Here is a 23167-nt window from a genome sequence, read left to right as displayed (position 1 = left end):
TGTCAACGTGTGTTGATATTACCCTAACAAGCAAACTTTACACGCTTGCAGTGTTCATTTAATAAGTGATTAGCACTTTATACTTGTGTTGTAGTTTTTGGTTTTTTTTATTATTTGCCAAACCCTGCCAAGATTGTATTGCTTTAGGTAAGATGTATTTGCTTAATCTATTTTATTCACAGTAATTCGTGTTTTTTAATAATAAATTAAAACTAAAAGACTGAATGAAGACAGTGAACAATTAAAATTAGTTGTTTTCTCAATTTTAATTTTAAGAAAGAGAAATATTAAATTAATAAATATAAAAAATAATGGCAACAATATTATTAATTTAAATATTATATATATATATATATATATATATATATATATATATATATATATATATATATATATATATATATGTGTGTGTGTGTGTGTGTGTGTGTGTGTGTGTGTGTGTGTGTGTGTGTATAAATGTTGAAAATATCCTAATCAATACATGGACCACCATCTACACGCTACACAACTAGAATCATAAAGTTTTTAAATGTTACCGAGTCATGATTTGCAGGTATTACACAACATTACACAACAAACCTACATGCTATTATTTTGAAGAATCGCCTGTACATCACATTTTGATGCACGACATATTCATGACCACTAGAGGGCAGACAAATTCAGAAACATCCCCACCTGTTGGTTAAAAAGCTTGATTCTTTCCTCTGTTTGGTGTCCAGTAACTAAACTAGTCCTGTGCATCCTGAGCAGAACTCACACATTTTATGTTAATTATAAGGTTGTCACTGTGACAAGAGCAACTGTGCGACGGTTGTGTCAGGACATGAAAAATGCGCTTTAAAGAAGTGTTGAATCTCGAAATTGGTCCAGCTATTTAAGGATCGCTCAATTTAGATAACAAGCAATTTTACTTGATTTTAAGAATAATGTGATTTGCCCTGAACTGAAATACAGAAACTGGCCTACATTTACATTGCATTTTTATCACCACTTTGGAGCTGACAAGCAGGCACACTTTTTTAAACCGATTCGTGGTGATATGATTAGGCCTATTTCTGCTTCACTAATAGAAAATTAATTTTATTAAACTTTTATATGCTGAGTTTGAGATTTGGTTAGTGTAAAGGCAAATAACACATCATTTGGCAGACGTGCAATTACGGTAAGTTTCATAAGGTTTCATTTTCATAAAATAGTTCTACTGACAACACACGTTGTATCCGTCCTGCTGGATATATGGCTTTTGTGGATAGGTTTTCACCCAAATAGCCTCTTTCTGTTCTATAGACTTTGGTTCCAGAGCTAATTCACTCAAGATGTGAGAGGGAAACCTGTGATCTAATGCAGATCTAATGACTAAGTTTACAAGAAAACACATTTATTCCATAATGCAATATATTATTGGTACATTGTTGAGTCATTTAAATGTGAAATAGCTGTAAAACTGTTCAAAGGCGCTTTATAACAGTTCAATAAAAATATTGAAGGCTTAGACGTTAGATATAGGATACGACTAAGGATAATGCATTTCGAGTCGAAACTATTTTAGATGCCATTATTGCCAATATGAAATGATTATTCAGGGTGAGACAGTTTGTGTGTGGACGTATTGGTCTGTAGTTGTATTAATGTTTGTGGAAAGTGAACATGTTCTCATTAACTCCTTATGAATCAGCTCCTCTTGCCCTGCCTGTGCGCGTTGCTCCGAATGAAAGGCTCGTTCTGATTGGCTGTCTGAACAGCGGCAGGGCTGATAAACCCCCAGGCTTCCCTGCTGTTCCACATCACTCTGCTTTGCTCTGTGCGCGCGCGTATACGTGTTTATATGTGTGTTTGAAACAAACAAGAAAGAGCGTAAGGACAGACGAGAGGGAGGACTCTTCTGACACTGTAAGTACAATAAACGAATTGAGAGGAAGGACAGATATTACGAGCGTAGCACTTGTTGAGCTTTTAGAACACAGTCCAGGTACAAGGTCCAAATTCAGGACTATTATGGGATTCGGGCAGGTTGAGGACATGCATAAATGCTCAGGTGGATTGTCTTTACTTCCTTTCAACATTTTGTTTCATATTCTATTATACTGTGTTAAGAAAAAAAAAGTCACCGTGCAAATGTCAACTGTCAGCAGACTTTAGCTTTTACAGCACCTGCTTCAGAACAACGTGACGGGCCATAAAAATATCTGCTACAAGCCAAAATCAGACTTATTTATTTAAAAACTTTAATATATGCAATTCCCCCTTTAAAATTCTTATTAGGAACATTAGCACATTGATTCATTCATTCATTAAATGCTTTTTTTTGCATTTGCTGGTTTGTTTGTGTTGAGAATAATTCAAACCGTTGCTATCCTGTTTCTATATTAAAAGTACGTACACTTATGTACAAAACGACATAACATTGTTTACTGTTTTTAAGGATAGGGTCAGCGTTTGTCGATATATTCGTGCTTCGTCCAGAGACACTTCATGCTTTTGCTTGTATGTGTGCATGTGTAAAGATTAACAACTTTAATAGTACTTACTGGTACGTGATCAAAAAGAACAGTCACCTTCTGGATGAGTCATCACATGCACACACACACTCACACACACACACACACTTACACGGACACATCTCAATCCATTTGTATTATGTGGATTAGTGTGAAGAGATAACAGGCATACAAATAATTAGTAGTAGCCACTGTCACCAACCCTGCTGACAAATCTCATTTAGAGCAATTTGATTGGTGTAATCTCGTTCTGTTACATTCGCTCGAACGAATTCTAACTTAAGGTCAAATTTAACCTGTGCATGTGTCCTGTGAGACAGTGGGCAAACAGTGGATTGTGTGAATTAGTGTGAATTAGATGTATCGGTATACTATTAACACTACTGAACGCAAAGTTCATGTCAATGATAAATTATCATTTTTATAGTGCGTATTTCGCAACCTGTGATGTTCTTATCAGCAGAATATTGCTACCGAGGTGAGGTGATGAAATGGATGATGGCTCAATTCATTTTCATATTCACACAAATTACACGAGTTAATTTGTGCGCTCTGCATTAGGGGCATTTCCTGTTTCAAAACATGCTGCAGGGTTATTATTGTAAAAAAAAACAAACAAAAAAAACAAAGTTAACACTATTAAAATATTTTTTGTTAAATTAATTAAAGTGAAAATTAAACAAATCAAAACAAAAAAAAAAGAAAAGTGACAAATAAATATATATTGAACAATAACTGAAAATATTGAAAAAATATGTGAAAAATAAAACAAATATTTATTCCAAATATTAATTAACTATAATAGTATTTATATACTAAATTTATAATGATGTGTTGTGGCATAATTTATTTATCATGCTATGATAAATAACTACAAAAAAAAGGAATTTATCAGTGACCTATGGTTAAATATGTTCTATAATTAAATGTTATGCCTTGAACAAGTAGCTTCTGGCTATGGTTTTCCTGTTAAGATAACTGAGAGTCAGGTCGACCATGAAAACACTCCCAATAACACTAATTTAATAACACCTCTCCTTATTACAAAAAAAAAAAAAGCACATTGCACATCCGTTTGTCTTTTATTCTCCACACTGAGGGATTCTACTTCTATTTCAGGTAAAAACATGGATGCAGCAGAGTTCCGGAGACGAGGGAAGGAGATGGTGGACTATGTGGCAGATTACTTAGAGAACATTGAGAAGAGGCAGGTTTACCCTGACGTGGAACCTGGATATCTCAGGTCACTGATTCCTGAGGAGGCCCCGGAGGAGTCAGAGAGCTATGAGGATGTGGTCAAAGACATAGAGAGGGTGATCATGCCAGGGGTGAGTCAGTGCTGACTAGCTTTGACACGGTTCCTTTACTTTACAGTCATTACATATTATTGTTCTCAGATCTTAGATCTTATGTGAAAAGATTTTTAATGACTTAAACTTTATGAAATCTATTTTGTCTTTATATATATATATATATATATATATATATATATATATATATATATATATATATATATATATATATATATATATATATATAAATGCATATAGTATTTTGAAAATATTTAAAATGAAAATATTAAATGCATTTTATGTTTAAATGCATATGTTTTGCTTATGCATATATTTCATCCATTTAATTTATGTTAAAATGCATACATTTATATTCATATAATGTAAATTCGTGCTGTAAAATGATTAACTGCATCCAAAAAAAGTGTTTGTTTACATAATTTATGTGTTTGTATGTGAATACATGTGTATACATTTATAAATGTATATTTTATACAATATATAAATATATTTATTACATTAATAACATATTTCCCTTAAATATATGTGTTCATGTGTTCGTTTTTATATCTATATAATAAATATTCACAGCATACACACATATTATGTAAACAGTATTATTATTATATATTCAACAATATTGTATGTGAACATATATTATGATTAATTCTTTGGCAGCACTAACATAAATATATTTTTATATTTTTTATATAAACATAACATACACATATGTAATGTAAACAAAAAGTTTTATTTTGGACACGATTAATCACGTTTTAATTGTTTGCATATTATATATATATATATATATATATATATATATATATATATATATATATATATATATATATATATATATATATTTACATGAATTACCTACTAAAATAATAAATAATATAAATCTAAAGTATTATTATATGGCTTTGTGTTCACTAACACTTTAGTTTAAGGGCAAATTCTCACTATTATCTTGCTTATTAAAATGCCTATTACTAACATATTGGCTGTTTTTTAGTACTTATAAAGCAAATATTAGTGTTTCATTCTGCATGACTATATTTTAGATACATTAACCCTACCTAACTATCGATAAGCAGTCAATAAAGAGTTTATTGAGGCAAAAGTTTTGTTGATAAATGTACATTAGAGCTCTTTTAAAAAATTGTTGAATCTGTCTTTATAATCTTTTTCTTTGATTCTTCAAATGTAGAAGAAAAATGCAATAAAGCAAACTTTTGTCAGCTTCTACCTTAAATTATGTATATTGCATTATGTCCATCATTTAAACAGATAGTCTACCAAGCAGTTAACAGATACGATGATGTGGTTATACATTATGTCAAGGATGATGTAACGACAGTGCAAATATTCATAAATGTATGTGATTTATCTTGTGTAGATAAAGATATTTTGTTTTAAGAGACCCTAAAGCATCAAGAGACCCTAAAGTTTTTTTTCTCATTAGACGTGTTCAAAGTCCACCTTTTGAGGGGCTGTAAGCTGAAAGCTAGGAAATGAATCATTAAACTCTAACCTGGGGTCAGAGAAAAGCCTCCCCCACCCCTTCATTTCGTAGCTCAGAGGGAAAAACAAACACTTTAATTCAGTTGAAGGTGCTAACCTTCCTACTGTGTCCAATTAGATCAATTTTCCCTTTCAGAAGTCTTGTTTTAATAGTAATTTAAAAGTGTGTGCTTGGGCTAATGAATGACTCACAATAGGAAAATCCTGCAAGAGACACACACACACACATACACACACATTGCCTCAAGCTCTCTCCTCCACTAAACACATGGAATAATTTAATCTAGCCTTCATAATTTCGTCTAACCTTTAACTTTGTGAGCAAAAAACCCTGATGTCACTGTTACTGAAGTCATAATCCCTGTTCAAAAGAGCAAAGGTGAGCAACAATAGAACTGCCAGGCTAAATCTAATAGAGCACAGTCCCTGGTCTTAGGCTTGAAAACATGCTATATTACTGTAGCAAACAGTTTTGTATCTTTTTGAGGTTTATTACTGAATACTGAAGACAAATTTAAAATTAATGTTTGTACATGTTTGTACACTGTTTCAGGTGACACACTGGCACAGCCCGTACTTCTATGCATACTTTCCTACAGCCCACTCTTTTCCTGCAATGCTGGCTGACATGCTGTGTGGAGCCATTGGCTGCATTGGATTCTCTTGGGTATCTCTCTCTCTCTCTCTCTCTCTCTCTCTCTCTCTCTCTCTATCTATCCAACTAGTTAGCCTATCTTCTATCTGTCCCTCCTTTGAACTATCTAATCACCTATCCATCCATCCATCTATTTAGCCACCTGCTAGTGTGTTTTCCATCTATCCATCCATCCACACCAATCCATCAATTTATGTTCTTTTTTTTGCATTTATCCATTTAGTTTAGTTTATCCATCCATCAACCAGTCCATCCATCCAGCCACTTTTCCATTCATCCATCCAACATTCATTTCCTTTTTCATCCATTCATCCAACATTCATCTGCTTTTCCATCCATTCATTCATCCATCCATCCATCCATCCATCCATCCATCCATCCATCCATCCATCCATCCATCCATCCATGCTTAATATTTTCAACCATTTTTTTCTGTTTATTTCTGTTGTACATATTTGGTTAGACATCTGCCTGTCCCTCTATTGTTCCTTCTGTTTATCCATTTAGCCACCACCTTAATCCTGCATCCATCTGCTTTTTCATCCATCCATCCATCCATCCATCCATCCATCCATCCATCCATCCATCCATCCGTCAATCTAGCTTTCATTTGCTTTTCCATTCATCATCCATCCATCCATCCATCTATCCATCCATCCATCCATCCAGCTTTCATTTGGTTTTAAATCCATCCATCCCATCCAGCTTTCATTTGCTTTTTCATCCATTCATCTGTCCATCCATCCATCCATCCCGCATTCATTTAGGTTTTATTATTCTTTTTATCCATTTAGCCACCTGTCTGTTAATCCTGCATCCATCTGCTTTTTCACCCACCCATCCATCCATCCATCCATCCATCCATCCATCCATCCATCCAGCTTTCATTTGCTTTTCCATCCATCTATCCATCCATCCATCCATCCATCCATCCATCCATCTCATCCAGTTTGCATTTGCTTTTCCATCCATCCATCCATCCATCCATCCATCCATCCATCCATCCATCCATCCATCCATCCATCCATCCAGCATTCATTTAGGTTTTATTTATCAATAAACAATATTTTTTCATTTATTTATTTTTGTAGGCAGCGAGTCCTGCCTGTACAGAGCTAGAGACAGTGATGCTGGACTGGCTGGGGAAGATGCTGAAGCTACCAGAGGATTTCCTGGCTGGTACAGAGGGCAGAGGGGGTGGGGTCATTCAGGTGAGATAATTGAGAAAAGATTTTATTTGATAGTAGTAGTAGTAGTAGTAGTAGTACGAGTTTAAATAAAAATTTACATGGTATCACTTATACAGTGTTTTCAACCATGAGTCCATGAATGGGGTCTGTGTACTGCAGGGGTATATGTAGAATATATTATATTTTATATACCGTATATATATAAAACTTCAAGACATGTGAATATGCATTGCCTTTAAGCATCTTTTGATACATACTAAAATAATTGCCTATCTATATTCCCATCAGAATGTTGTGCCCAGTGTAAAAATGTGGACATTTTAAACCACTTTAATGCCACATGGGCAACCTTAATCCATGTTTACGGGCAATTTATTTTGAACAATAACAAATTTCATACACATGTCCCACACAACAATTTGTTTGTCATTGATTTCTTCTCTAGGCCCTGCAAATTGTTATGTCCTGTAGAAATTGCCTTTTAAGACATCAACTACACATGAGAGGAGCCAGTCAGGCGGGCGTGCGTTGAGAGCGGTCCGTGATCATTTCGTCACTATGGATGTAACAGTCGAACAGCTGTGACCATTTAGAGAGAGACAGGAAGCACAGCGTATGGAAAGCCCACTGATGACAGTTGGTTTGATGCTCTGTCATTAAAGCTGCTTTGGAGTGTGTGTCCTCCTACTGAATGGTTTTGTCTTTGGGCTTTTTAGAGAGCTCACTATGGCAACAGGAATTATTTTCACTGATAGCACTCCCTAATGAGGGAGTTTGTGGATTTTGAAAGCTATCCCTCTCAGCAAAGGTGGGCATAGTAGAGAGGGGAGGAGAACAGGTGGAAGCAGTGTTAGGTCCTAGACCACCTTGTTGAGTACTAGTTTTTAATCAGTTGAGTTGATCATACGATTATATGTGAGACGTTTATACATCTTTTTGCATAGATTTTATGGTGTTACTTTTTTACAACTATTTTATATTACACATGATATGTATTCATCTGCACATGATATGTATTCGAGTCCACCTGAGTCCATCCAAGTCTTAGTTCATTCAAAATTGCAGTTCAAGTATTACAACTCTGGGTGGAAGTAGAAAAAACCTGAACCTAAAACTATTCTTATATTTACTGCATAAAAAATCTATAAAGGTTTTCCAGCAAAATGATGTGTACCATGACTGAATGGGGACAGGGTTTTTTATTAAAAAGATTAATACTTTTACTTTTACCTGCTGTTATTAGTATTAATCAGATGACAAAAGGCAGATTGTTTACAACAGGGTTTTAGACAAGTTTTAATCATGTAGCTCATTTAGAGGCTAATCAGTATGATACAGTAGGTTTTATAGGGTAAAATACACTGAAAATTAGCAGTTGATCAAAGAAATTGGAATGGAAAATCATTTTTGTTCTTGAAATTATTTTTTTTATTGTGCTTTGTAATATCTTGTTGCCAAATCATTAGTAATCAGGACGTGGGTGTGTGCTGTCAGGCTTACGAAGGGGAAATCAAAGACAGCTCGTGCCTCACAATGAGCCGAGGTGATCTGTATTGAGGGCTTTTGAGTGGAAGTCTTCTCATTCGCTCATTGAGGACACACAAAAAAGACCTGGAGAGCTGATGAAAATTCATTGCCGCTGCATTTACAATGTCTAAGCAGCATCAGGGCATATTGATCGAAGCTGTTTCGTTCAATCCAATATTTGAAATGAGGGAAATTATGTCTCACGTAATACTGAACATGTCTAACTGTAAGACACACTGCTGAATTTAGACTGCTTTTGAATTTCCACAAACAGCGGCATTGTTCAAAGTATCAAATATAAATAAATAATGTTTTTGTTTCTACAGGGTACTGCCAGTGAAGCCACTCTCATAGCTCTTCTTGCTGCTCGCTCCAAAATCGTCAAACTGATCCAGGCTGACCATCCTGACCGATCTGAGACAGACATTATATCCAAACTAGTCGCATACTCATCTGATCAGGTAAAACAACATGTCCGCTGGGTGAAGAAACCCAGATAGATAGCCCCTTGAATGTGTTTTTTCAAGATTACCCAGCCAAAAAAAATATTTATAAGATTGAAGTGTTTTGTTGTTGGATGTAATAATGAATATAGCAGCTATCATTTACTATCATTTGATAAAAATAGCCTTTTTGGAGATATGCAGGATGCAATACTACTCTATAAGTACTCAAGATTAACATGAGATTGGGTGAAATTGTGTGTGTTATGCCCCATTTAAAGTTACGCCGATCCTCGATTTAGATAACTGCATCTATGTCAATCATCCGTGATCCAGCATTATATTCAGAATTGAGTAAAGGAGTTTTATGAATCTTTTCAAATCTCCTTTCCTAATAATGTGCTAGTTAGCCAGTTTTGCAGCTGAAGTCTACAGTCTGCTCGTCACTCCACTGAAGAAAGGGGCGGGGTTGGCAGAGCTCATTAGCATTTAAAGCAACATGGACTAGAATGGTTTGATGAAAACTGAGCTGATTTTGACAGGGTAAAAAAGGTGTTGAAAAATGTTTACCCAAAGTATATTATAGACTTAACATTAAAATGGGTACGAAGTTGTAATAATCATTTGCGAAATTATATGGCAGTGTTTTGTTAACGTTTCAGGCACACTCATCGGTGGAGAGGGCAGGTTTGATAGGTGGAGTAAGGATGAAGAAAATTCCCACCGACAATAAGTTTTCTGTGCGAGGAGCTGCACTGCAGAAAGTTTTAGAAGAGGACAGAGCCGCAGGACTCATACCATTTTTTGTATGTATATCTCTACTAACTACAAGCTTCTTTTAAACAGCACAACTATTGTCTTAAGAGTAACACTTTAGTTCAAAGTCCAGGGTTTCAGTTTATTTTGATACTCATTTTTACACATTTTGTTGACTATATAAGTAACTCTTGTTGTCTACATCTGTACTAACCCTGATTATAGTGTTAGTAAATAAGTAGACTGGTAGGGTTAGTGTTAGAATAAGTTGTTAGAATAAGGTCTCTTGGTAGACCACAGCACTAAAGATTAGGCAGAAATTATGCAGACAGCCTAATAATAGTAATGAGAGTGAATTAATATATGGGTGCAACATTTCTTGTTGTCAACAGAATCCAAAATAGACCATCAAAATATTAACTATTTGTAACTAGTTGCTTATCAGCATGCATGTTCCTAACACATTGACTTTCTATTAGCACTTATACAGCACATATTCTACACAACTACCTTCCTAACTATCAATATGCTGCAAATTAGATGAGTTTATTGAAGCCATAGTCAATGGTCCCCAAACTAAAATGTGACCACCTTGCTTTCTCTATGCAACATTTTTGTTCACTAAATGCTAAATGCATAATATAGCATAATATAAATTCGTCACACCAACTATACAATTTATAGGGGAATTCTCACAGTCAGACATGATTTTATACAGTACAGTGCTTCACGTCTGTCAATTGAAAAATACCTTTTGTTATTATTTTTTAATCCCCAGGAAATGTTGCAGAATTTGCTCTTGAATCTTAATGATTAACCCTTACCATTAGAACAGCTGCTACATAACAAGTGCAAAATTACAGAATCAATCAACATCATGGTAGAAAGATAGCAGCCGCTCAGACTGTTAGAGAGCACAAAATGAGAACAAATTGGACATTTGTCTCTGCTCTTTCTCTGAACCTGATCCTCCCCCCCCTCACCCCTGTCTGCATGATGGTTAATGCTGTTTGGAGAGCCTGTTTTTTCGAATCAAATTAGTCAAATTAGCCCCAGGCTCAGCCAGCGAAGCTGTGTCAGAAGAAACACAGCATAATTACAAACCAAGCAGGAACAAATCTTTTTGTGACCAAAACATGAATTTTTCATTGAACATTCTAGATTCGGATTAAACAATGTCTTATCCGTAGTACGTTAAATATTAAAATGAAAACATAATAATGCATCTGTTTGATATCCTGGATGTTTCTCTTAGTTTTGTGCAACATTGGGAACAACTCCATCCTGTGCATTTGACCGCGTCACTGAGCTCGGCCCTATATGTAAGATTGATTGATTGTAAGATTTTACTTCCCTTCCCTTTTATCTTGTAAAATATTGCTGAATATTTGAATGGACACATTTGTCGTTGTTTCTATGTCAGGTAATGCAGAGAAAATCTGGATGCACATTGATGCTGCATATGCTGGGAGTGCATTTATCTGTCCAGAGTTCAGACCCCTGCTAAATGGAGTAGAGGTGAGATACCATTCAAATCACAGTGTGTTCTTAAGCACACTTCACAGGATGCTCTTAAAGCCCCCAGTAGCATGAATGATAACAGAAGAGCAATCTGTGCTCGGCTCAAACCATTGATCCTGTAGAAGCAATGCGTTGAAGAAGAGTCCTGTGTGTGCGACCGAGAATATTTAAATGTCACAAATGATGCAAGCTGGCATGAGCGATGACTTGTGGAATGGGTGGTATATTAGAGATCCCCGATCATCCTTTGAGTTTTCGTGGAGCCCAGCTGGGTGTCACAATGATAAGGGTAAAGTAATTTCCTGAGGCATAGGAAGACCTTTAGATAAGTTCTTTTTTCCCCGGCTAAAGAAATATCACTGTTTATTAGCAGCACGAGTTCAAACAATAGCGAAGACTGTGCTCCCCTGCACAGACGATGGTTTTTATTATTGACCGGAATGACAGCCTGCTGCTGTTTCCTGTGTAGTGTTGGTTGCCAGGAAGTGAAAGATAGGCAGGACTCAGCATGGCAACGATCAAACCGCCATGGCAGCGGATGGAAAGGATATTGGAAAGGGGAGAGTGAGCAAAAAGATTAGACTTTGAGATAGTGGCTTTTTTCGAACGCTCATCTGCCGTGCTGCAGTTGATTATGAGTTTGATGCAAAATATGCTTCCCGTCAGAATCAAAAGTAGTTGATATCAGGCCATGCTATGAGCTAGCTGAAAGATGACAAGCAAAATATATACAATTAATTTTGTTTAGCAGTAGTTAGCGCATTTGTGACTTATTTTGTCACATTTTAGAAAAAAATCACATCAACATTTGCTTCTCTTTTAGTTTGCAGACTCTTTCAATTTCAATCCTCATAAATGGCTCCTGGTGAACTTTGATTGCTCAGCAATGTGGTGAGTGTTTAGTGGCTTTATCAGCAAAAATCATATTCCATTTAAACTCTGACCCAATCTACAGTATCTCAACATGCTTTTGGTTGGCTTTTCAGTCAACACAGGAAACTGTCCCAGCTGCCCTTTATGTCAGCACCACGCAAACAAAAATGCTCATGGTTATAAAGATAGAAAATACAAGACAAGAGTGTATCCAAATTAACCCTGATAATATACAGCAAATATGCAGCAAAGATGAATTTAGCTAAATCGAAAGTGTAGTCATTCTTAATCACAGAAATACATTATATTTTTTAATGTAAGTAGAAAAAATGTATATGAATTTAAGTATATATCAGAATATTACAAAACCAACTTTTTAACGTTAGTGTATACAGTGGCCCCAAAGTTATTTCAACACTTAAGCCACATTTTAAAAATGTACTGAGTTATATTGATATGTCACTTCATCGCATTAGAAAGAAAATAATCAAACTGAGTGGCGTCTGCAAATCTTCAAACCCCACCTTGACCCTGCCTTGATTAATGCCAATAAATTGAACCTTAAACCTTGAACCTTAAAATAAATTATGCAAATCCTTTTCCAAGAACTAGCCATAAGTGTATTAGGTATTGCAAATACCTAAAATAGATTCATATAGATATGCTGCACATAAAAATGTTACTGTGCAAATGGCACTATCAACAAATCAATAGTCTTTATTCAATCTTTTAATTCATAATTTCCTCTTTGTGTGACTATTGTTATATTTGGTTTGTAAAAGATACTTTTAAATGGTGCTAGAGGATTTATTGAGTTGTTTAATACTTTTTTTGTCACCTCATTATACAGGGTTTGATAAAAAAATCGGATATTAGTTAGCTATTACTCAACATTCAAATAATAGTTATATATGCTGCATGCACAATATTTTCATATGATTGTTGTCTCATACGCTGAAGGTGAATGTCTCTGTGCAGGGTGAAGAAAAGATCAGACATCATTGGAGCATTTAAAATGGAGCCGCTTTATCTGAAGCATGATCACCAAGAGTCAGGTAACCAATCAGGACTCTGCACTTTATACTTTATTTCTTATTTTACACATTTCTGTTAGTTTAGCGCTGGAAACTGTCAGTCTTTATTACAAAAAACAAACAATAATAAAACTAATAGAAGACTGAAGTGCTAATGCATGAGGTGTAAAGAGGATGACCGTGATCCTTATTAATGAGACATGACGTTTTGTGCTGACATCCACTTTACGTCACACTGAAGGCTCGATCAGATTATTCACCTTAGTGCTCTGCTGTCTTCTGTAAGCCTCTGTGTGCTGCTGGTAAACAACAGCTTTCTAACCTGCTACACTTCAAGTTCACTTAATATTATTTTTGCATATTTTGCGCAGTATAATATCAAATACATTGTCCCTAAAAACACCAAAAACACGCTTAAAAAGGTATATCCGTGATTCCATTGTTGACTTTTATTTTAGGATAGATAGAGCAGCTTTTACTGACTTTCACATACAGTTGTATGTTTGTAGACTTTAAAGGGTTACTCTACAGCCCAAAATGATATTTTAGAGTCTTATGACTGCCCCATTGCCTGCCAAGTAAATCACGCCGTAACGGACCAGAAAAGTATGAAAGACCTCTTTAAAATGAGTCCATCTGCTATCAGTGTTTCAATCTAAATGGTATGAAGTGATGAGAATACACAGAGAAGGCAACTGCTGAACATGGGGGTGAGTATTTGGGGGTGGAGTAATCCAGGGTTGTCAAATGTTCACAAAACATCCATAATTAAATAGTTAATGTTATAAATAACGCTTGTGGTTACTAAGCTAGAACATCCGTGTGAATCCGTGAATTCATGTATTTGCTAAAAATCACTTCTACACTATGGCAATTGTAAAAATGTCCAGAAACAATCAATCATGATTCGTTTTTTGACGTCTAATGCAGTATCAGTAATCTGATCGCTCATGTCTGTTGTTTCCTCACACATGTCGACCAATGAGCTGCCTGTTGCATGTTGGACATTTAAACATGGCTAAACAAAGACAGTTCCTGTGGTAATGTGTCTGTGGGCAGTGTGCAGCTGTGCAGACGATTGTAATTGTGCTGACAGCAAAACAAAAGAGCAGCCCCGTCTGTAAACCCAGTACACAACACACACACACACACACGTGCATACATGCATACACACCTTAAAGCCATTTCCATCATATGCAACATCCTGATTAAATTTCCAACAGGCTTGGCCAGATGAAAAAAAAAGAATGATGGTCTTTTTATTGCTTGTTATGTAAAGAATACTTTGTGTGCTGTGCACTTGTCTCTTTGCATTTTTCACGGCTTGCTTTTTAGTGTGTTATGATCAAATATTGACATATTTTTTCTATATTCATAGGACTTGTGACTGATTATAGAGTAAGTATAATGCATGCGACATGTATGTGTGCAGGTGTTCTTGTCTAAAATAATATTTGTTTAGCCTGCTGAAGACTTCTGTTAACCTATATTAGGTTGTTATCTGAATGAATAATTTATTAAAATGATTTAAGTTCTGATAATATTAACTGGGTAACTAGGTCGTTATCTAGTACAGAGGTTCAGTAGGTTGCAGGTCTTCTCCGATAGAGTCACTAACAGTAATGATTAACTAATCAAAATAAACAGAGAAATCCCTTTCCATATCTTTTGATGTTTGCACCAAAGGCCAATAAATGCAATCAAAACATATACATATATATATATATATATATATATATATATATATATATATATAATACATAATACAATAACATATATACATATATATATATATATATATATATATATATATATATATATATATATATATATATACATATATATATACATACACATACACATACATACACATAATCTGGTTTAATTATTATAATATATATTCCTGTGTTTGTTCAGTGTGTTGGGCTGCTAAATCCTGCTGTTATGTATGCATTATGCAGTATTATTGCAAATTATTAAATTAATGCATTTTATGTCTGTTCTTAATGCATGTCTGACAAACACAAATAGAGTACTGTGGTACTTTAGACAATGGAACTGTATTATGTTTGTGCTCGGTTGTTCTTTATATGGGGGAAAAAGTATTTTAATGTGTAAGTCTTTGTATGTGTTAAAAAAGGGACGTAGCAACTTTTTGCACATGAAGTATAAACTTCTGTATAATCACGCGTATGTGCACTGGTTTGTGTATTCATGTGAGCACAGTTCATATGTCATTTCTCATCTCATCTCCCTTCAGCACTGGCAGATCCCATTGGGTCGTAGGTTCCGCTCTCTCAAGATGTGGTTTGTGTTCCGCATGTACGGACTCAAAGGTCTCCAAGCCTACATCCGCAAGGTAACTGCCTTTAATCCACGCTGTCAATCAAGTTAGCCTTGCCAATCGCATCTTATTTGGCTCCGCAGTCGATTTGGAATGACGCAAATGAGCATTCCCCCCCCCCTTCATCTTCATTATATGTTCTGGACATGTATGCCGGTAAAGATTCTAGGTTGTGAAATACAGAGCATAGCCTACATTACCTATTTTTAAACTTTGTGAATGTTCCATTCAGTTTCAGTTTAGTAAAAGATCATGAGGTCCATCGAAGCACAATTTTTTCTCCCATTTGTGCTTCTCTTTTCTTCATTCAGTTTTTCAGTGCTTCTGAATGACTCTGAATGCGGGCAGTAGCCATAAGGAATACAGTAATTAGCATCAAAAAAGATCACTGATAAAATCATTTATTTAGAGCATCTATCAAAGAACATAATATCGCCCATTTGTACTTCCCTTTTCTTCATTCAGTACTTCAGTAATGACTCGGGTTTAATGCTCAGCTCTCAAATGCTGGACAGTAGCCATAAGGAATAACTGAGAATGATGAAATCGTATGGTCAGTTTTGATTCCAGCAATAAGCACTGAAATAATTATTACTGATAAACTTGAAGCAAATGAAATCTTTATTCTATGGTAAGCAAAATTATTCTCACCTCTGGTATTTTGGTTGGATTTATTTTAATCTACAGGCTGCCCCCTGCTGGTATTATTGAAAAACTATTTCATCCACAGATAAAAGCTTGTTATTATTTACCCACCTATTATTGATTATTTACAACTCACATTGTTTCAAATCTGTAATTGTTATTTATTTTATTTTATAATTATACCTTTTCTTTTATTGTATTTTATTTTATTGTTTGTGCGCATGTGTGCATTCTGTTCAGACCATTATGGGCATTTTCCACGAACACTGTTAGTTTCACACAAATTAGCTGCATAATTTCATGCCTAAAATGTGCTGTTCATCTTGTTTCAGCATGTAGGACTGGCCAAAGAGTTTGAGACTTTGGTGAGAGCTGATCAACGCTTTGAGATCTCCGCTGATGTTGTGCTGGGCCTCGTCTGCTTTAGACTCAAGGTCAGAGAAAAACTGCTGAACTGTTGTAATGGTTAAGTATAGAAAATTGCAGTATTATTTATTTTAATTTCCATTGACATGCAAAGAGAGCAGCGCAAATTACAAAAATGAAAATAATAATTTTATATAAAAATGATGTTATAATATTTGCAACAGCAACATAGAAAAAAACCCCATCTTTTCTTTTTTTGGGGGGAAAATAAATGTACCAATTATTTAATTGCATTTAGGCAAAACTTGAAAAACAATATAGTTAAATAAATACTGAAAGAAAAAAAAATCCATTAATGTTTGTTAGTCTATAGCAATGTTAATTATAATGCATATTTTATATGTAAGTTATTTGTGTACATAACCATAATATTACGCTGATTCGCATACTAAAACCGAATAGTATGCCTAATATACTGGAGTTGTTTGAGTCAAGTGTCTTTGTTAGCACATTTTTTAGATCAGTGAGCAGTTACAAAATTACTGAGCTACGTGTTAAACCCTGCAGGGCTCCAATGAATTAAACGAAACTCTGTTGAAGAGGATCAACAGCGCACGTAAGATCCATCTGGTACCGTGCCAACTGGCAGGCAAGTTTGTTCTGCGGTTTGCCGTGTGCGCCCGTACTACTGAGTCACGGCATGTTCAGGAGGCCTGGAGCCACATCAGCCACCTGGCATCGGAGCTGCTTCAGGAACTGCCCCACTGACCGCTACGGTGGGCATCACATGTTAAGACAAATGGGTGATCTGTATCACGTCTGCTATCCACACTGTCTTACTTTCACTCTACTGCTGCGGTTCTTTCTACTATTTATTGTCAAAACGTGTGTATGCGAGTGTATGCATGTTTGTCACAACGGTGTCCACCAAGAGTGCAGAGCTCCTGTGTCTTTGTGAGCTTGATCATACGTGTCCTTCTTCTGTGAGCATTGCTTTTCCCAAAAACCGTTGTATACTTGTGCACTTGAAAATGTGTCTATATTGAAAATGAAATACGTTTTGTAAGATGTCGTGAGAATGTTTTTCTCTCAATAAGAGTCAAAATGCTTTACCGGGCATCGTCCTTTACTTATTTCACTATAGCTTTGCTCACTCATGCTGCATTTTCATAAAGCAAAATCAAATATTTCCTTCTTTTCTGAAAGCGTTGTTCTTGACAGCTGCTGTGATGAGATACCTCACCAACATTCTTTGACAGCTGTTGTGCCCGAATAGTTAAAAAAGATTAAACAGTAGTGTGTGTGTATGTAATAACACTGACAATAAAGTGCATTTCTCCCAAACTGCTGCATGTGAATTGTATATTACGGGATGCTATGTGTTGCAAGATTACAGTTGTTACTGTTAATTGATAGGCGTATCGAATCCAATCTCCAGGTATAGGGTTTTTCTGCTGAAGACATGCTACTGCTAATACATCCACAACATGCTGAGCATATATGAATAACCCTCATATCATACATAATGACCCCATATCAGCTCTATACAGGTGGAGCTGGGGAAGGTGGAGGGGTTTTGAAAAGTGTTGGTACTGCTACAGCAAACTCTAAGTGTTTGAATGTTTAGCACTGAGCACACTGGCCACCGATACAGGAGAGAACAGCTGTAGCACGTGATGATGCTATTATATCATACTGAGTTAGATCTACCGGACTGCTCCATCGGTTTCATGCCAGAACTTTGTATATACACAGTTGCAAGATAGTGTAAGTGAACTTTTTTAAAAAAAAAAATCTGCATAAAAAAGTTTGATTATATTTTCACCAAAGTCACAAATGTGAACAAGCACAATAATTAGTCTTTAACTGAAGTTGATAAAGTGAACAATCGAGCACAAAAACTTACAAATGAAACACTAGGCTTCTGGGGCCTCATTTACAAAGTGTGTGTACACACAGATTCGATTGATATTTATAAAGATTGTCTTTGACATGAAAAAGTGCTCTTTCTGCAACTTGTATGAATGTGTGAATATGAATGTGAATGTAGGTATTAGTTTATGTGTCTTAGGTTTATTCAATAAATCCGTATCTATATTAAAAAAGAGAAGTGACTTGTATGACTTGTATTATAAGTTAATGTCTTAAACTGCTGATCTTGTTACTGTGCTAATTAATAGGGACCACCTCAATAGCCTCCTTTCTCTGGAGAGTGTTCCTCACCAGAGCCTGCTGGGTGCCCTGTTGAAATGAGACAGTGGAGAACCTTACTGGACTCTGACTAACCAAGACTCACTGAGACACATTTGGCAGTAGCCAATAGTCTGCTATACGAACCAGTCTCTTGAGACTGGCCTCTGGTGTTCCCAGAGTGACTAAATCGGTGCCCTAGAACGGCACATCGGCAGGAGGATGCCGATTTAACTGCTCTAGGGGCCCCCTCAGGGGCAGCAAGCCTCTCAGCTCCACTATGTTGTGCTCACTGAAGACCACTGCGCTAACTATTCGCTATCTATTCCAATAACCAGTAAGGCTTACCCATCTGATGCAGTGAGTGTTGCACTCTTGTATGATGCTTTGAGCCTTCAAATCTTTTCAGAAGCTCACCTATCTAAAGCTGAAAGTATTGAACTGTTGAATGCTGCAAGAGCTTCTCGTTGAGTAAATATTTTTCTTCAACTACCATTGATGCTTGCAAGTGCGACAACAAGATTATTAAATTCCTGTCAATCACTCAGTCTGTTTTCTTTCTCAAGTATCGGTAATGCTTACTTGTCGGATGCCGCGAGTATTGAACTTCTATTAAATACTACAAAGACCTTCAGCTGGGCACTTCAGGGTTAAGTGCTTCTACACTTTTGTTAATCAGCTAACATTTCCCTCTGATTTTAGGAATGTATTTTGGGTAGGGTTAGGTTTAGGGATTGGGATAAGACTATATTTTTGGACAGTAATGTTGGACAAAAAATGTTCATCCAGGATAATCTCTTACTTGGCAAAATCACTGCAACTGTGAGAGCCTCCATGTCAAAAAACCCCTTGCCTTTTCTATTCCGATAACTGGCGAGGCTTACTCGTGCATTACTGATGCAGTGAATATTGAACTCCCGTCAGATCCTGTGAGAGCCTCCTGGTTTTAAAAAAGCCTTGCCTTTTCTATTCCGATAGCCCAAGCTCCCGTTAAATATTGCAAACACCTTCAGCTGGGCACTTGTGAAAGTGATATGAGCCCTTCTGATCAATTTTCCCAAATCTCGTTGCTTCTCTTCTTTTAACCGGTAGTGCCCATCCAATCAAAGATACTTCCCTTCCTAAAACACCAGCAACAAGAACAACAAAAAAAGCATGCGCTTTTTGAGGGTTTATTAGATCTGTTATGCGGCTGTCCTCTGCTTGTTGCTCCGATGCCAAATAAGCATAAACCTTAATTCTGCATATTAACAACTTTAATTAATATATTGATGAAAATGTAATAATAAATAACACAAGGAATTAACAGTATTTAACAGCCTTTTTTATTATAGAAAGAATAATTGTTTGGACTTTTCCAATTAGTCAGTAATGAGTGAATTGAGGTTCTTAAATTATGATATAATCTATATTAAAGATTATAAATAGATTACAAAAAACTACAACATAAAATCTATTCCAAATGGCCTAGTTTTACAAAATATATATAATCCCACACTTAGGCAAAACAGAGTCTACAGAATTCTAAATGTAATGACATTTTAGGTAATAACTGTTCAGTCAATTGTGTGAACAAAAATATTTTTTCCTGGTTTAACCCATTTTGACATTTCTATACACTGCATGCAAAAAGTTAAAACTTCTTAAACAATGTCCATATTGTCACCAAGCCAGCAGAGGGAGCTCTTACCTCTGGGTGATCTGCGATCACTCCCTCTGCTGCTACTTCCTGTCAGTGGACTATAAATACTGTTGTAGGCCCCTCACCTGCAGGTTACATTGTTTCGCCTGTTAGATTGTTGTTCCTAGTATCCCTTGTGTTTTCCTAGTTGTAGATTCTCTGGTTTTGACCCTGCCTGTCTTCTGATTCTCTGATTGTTTGCTGCCTGACCTGACCTTCGCCTGTTCTTGGATTTTGTGTTTGCCTCATCTCTGATACTCTTGTTTGCCCTGTTTGACGCCTGCCTGTTTTGACCATGCCTTACTTTAATAAAAGCCTGCACATGGATCCGCACGCCTCAGGCCCCTCATTCATGACACATATGAAGAACAGGTCATTTTGAAGAATCAGTTTCATGAATTTAGAAGCTACATTTTAAATTTCAGATTGGTCCAATTGGTTTATTGCTTTCATAAGATTAGCATCCAAAATAATGCAGATTTTTTTTTTTAATTCAGGTTTTAACAGTCTAAAGACATTACAAATCTGATTTGGCAAACCAAACCAAAAATGGCAAAAAACATTTAGTTTATCTTAAACTTAGTACCTTAAACCAGTCATGGAGATGCATGTTCTCCAGACTGATCCTCTACTGTGGATCAGACTGCAAACATGAAGAAATCATCTGGCAGCACATTCTGTTCAACAAGATGAAAGATGTTTGATTTATTAGCTTATCCCTTACACCTGATCTCTTTCATCAAGCTATGGGTCTTTCTGTGTGATTTAGAATACAAGTTGACCCTTCGTTCTTCTTTGATGAAGATCTTACCTTGTGACAGGCCACGTCTGACCCATCTCCTCTTATTGATCAGATCCAGGTCGTATTCTGTGGGATAATAACCGCATGCCATTATGAAAAGGAGGATTCCTAGCGACCGCACTGTTGTTGGCTTTGCATGGTATCTTCCGTTCACTGCAAACTCTGGTGGACAGTACGCTTTTGTGCCTGGTGGAGATTTAATGCATTTACACATCATGTTGACTATATAGGATGTAATTCTGTGAGATAATTAACGAAGCAGTTCATAACACATACCACTGAAGCCAATTCTCTTCATTTGCGCACTACACCCGAAGTCAATTAATTTCACCTCCATGGTGTCTTGGTTTAACAGGATGTTCTCCATTTTTATGTCCAGACGAAAGACGCCACGCTTAATACAAACGTTAGCTGCTTCAATGACCTGCCACATGATCTTGTGTGTCGTGCCCTCATCGAGACTTTCTTCCTGGAGCTTTACAAAACTTTTTAAGTCCATGCAAGGCATGGGCCGCTCCACGACCAAAGTAAAGTGGTCTTCATTGTCCTCCCAGTCCAGAATTTTTATAATCTCGGGAGCTCTGAGGCTTTTAATGGCCATGAGCGTCAGGGCTATCTCCTTTGGGTTGGCTTTGGGATGACCAGGCTAGAGAAAAGAAAAAATGCTTAGATGGGGAGGGTTTCTCAAACAATTACTTGGTTCACAAATCAGAACAGTTTGCCTGCTGAAAACTCATTGATAAATATTGTTAAAAGTTATATATAATAATAATAATAAGTACAATAAACTTAAATACATGTGAAAATACAATGTCATGACTTTCATTGTTTACAGTGATTATAATTCATAATAAAATGGTGTAATTCTTTATTATTCTTACCTTTGCCAGGAACATCCATATCCAGCTGTTTCTTAGCAGTGACATGGTGGACTTTGGAGGCTGGAGCTATATCAAATAATTCAGTAAAACATACACTTAAATTAGATCTTGATTTGACATGCTCTGACCCAAAAACTTTAATTTAATTTCTGAATAAAATGTTTGGTGTGATAGTAGTAATTTGTGAAAGTGATTCGTAATTTAAAAAGGAAGAATAACAGAAGTTCAAAAAATTCAAAACATGATATGCTAATGTGATTGTACCATCTGTAAATGTCCGATATGATCCAGTCTGGTATTTATTCACAGCTTTTGCCAGATCATATTTAGAGGCTCTCCAAAGAGGACAATTAAACGCTTTTGTCCGCAGCACAGCCGTGGCCACACTTGTAACCTATCAGCAGTGAGGAGGCCTGTCTTGTTAATGCCTTGAAGACAGCGCTCAGTTTGATTGCACAGAACGGACATTAGTAGATCAACAGAGAGAAATGGAAAAAAAGAGGAAAATGTCAGAGATATAAAAAGGAAGGATTGCGATCAGGCAAGAGTGGACCCTCGTAAATATTTGAGCAGCTTTCCAGCGATGGAGAGAACTCAGTGAGCGGGAAGGGTTTGAATCGGGCGCTAAGGCTGTGTTGTTTCCTTTTGATAGGTGAGTTGATTTTGCTTTGTTTTACACAACTTATCCGTGTTGCCTTTTATTTGAATATGCTTGTGTGTCATCCTCACTTTTTTTCCGCGATCGTCGTTGCCATGGTTGCGTACATAAGTGTTGAGTGGAGATGTTAAAATAGGGGTTATGTCATTTACATAATTTATTTGATAGTTCAGGAACACATTATTGTTGTATTTTGTCACAAATTGATTTTTTTTTAAATATAAAAAATTGTAACCCTAAAGTGTAAGTGTTTTTAAGTGTAATATTTCTGTAAAGGCTACGGA

The 23167-nt window shown here is 36.1% G+C and overlaps 1 protein-coding gene across 1 annotated transcript; it reads left to right on the top strand.

The window, feature by feature from the left end:
* The first annotated feature begins 1744 nt into the window (after positions 1-1744).
* Positions 1745-18015, top strand: ddc (dopa decarboxylase). Its single transcript, XM_043260001.1, has 14 exons — positions 1745-1893; positions 3621-3829; positions 5871-5984; positions 7064-7183; positions 9016-9150; positions 9795-9938; positions 11144-11210; positions 11312-11406; positions 12233-12300; positions 13261-13337; positions 14695-14714; positions 15577-15675; positions 16638-16739; positions 17239-18015. Exons 2-14 carry the CDS (start codon positions 3629-3631, stop codon positions 17437-17439), a joined length of 1443 nt encoding a protein of 480 aa, XP_043115936.1. The 5' UTR covers positions 1745-1893; positions 3621-3628; the 3' UTR covers positions 17440-18015.
* The last annotated feature ends 5152 nt before the right edge of the window (positions 18016-23167 follow it).

This window comes from Puntigrus tetrazona, chromosome 16 (assembly GCF_018831695.1).
Source record: "Puntigrus tetrazona isolate hp1 chromosome 16, ASM1883169v1, whole genome shotgun sequence".
Lineage (NCBI taxonomy): Eukaryota > Metazoa > Chordata > Actinopteri > Cypriniformes > Cyprinidae > Puntigrus > Puntigrus tetrazona.
Note: the sequence above shows the minus strand (reverse complement) of the source record. Positions and strands in the feature narration are given on the sequence as shown.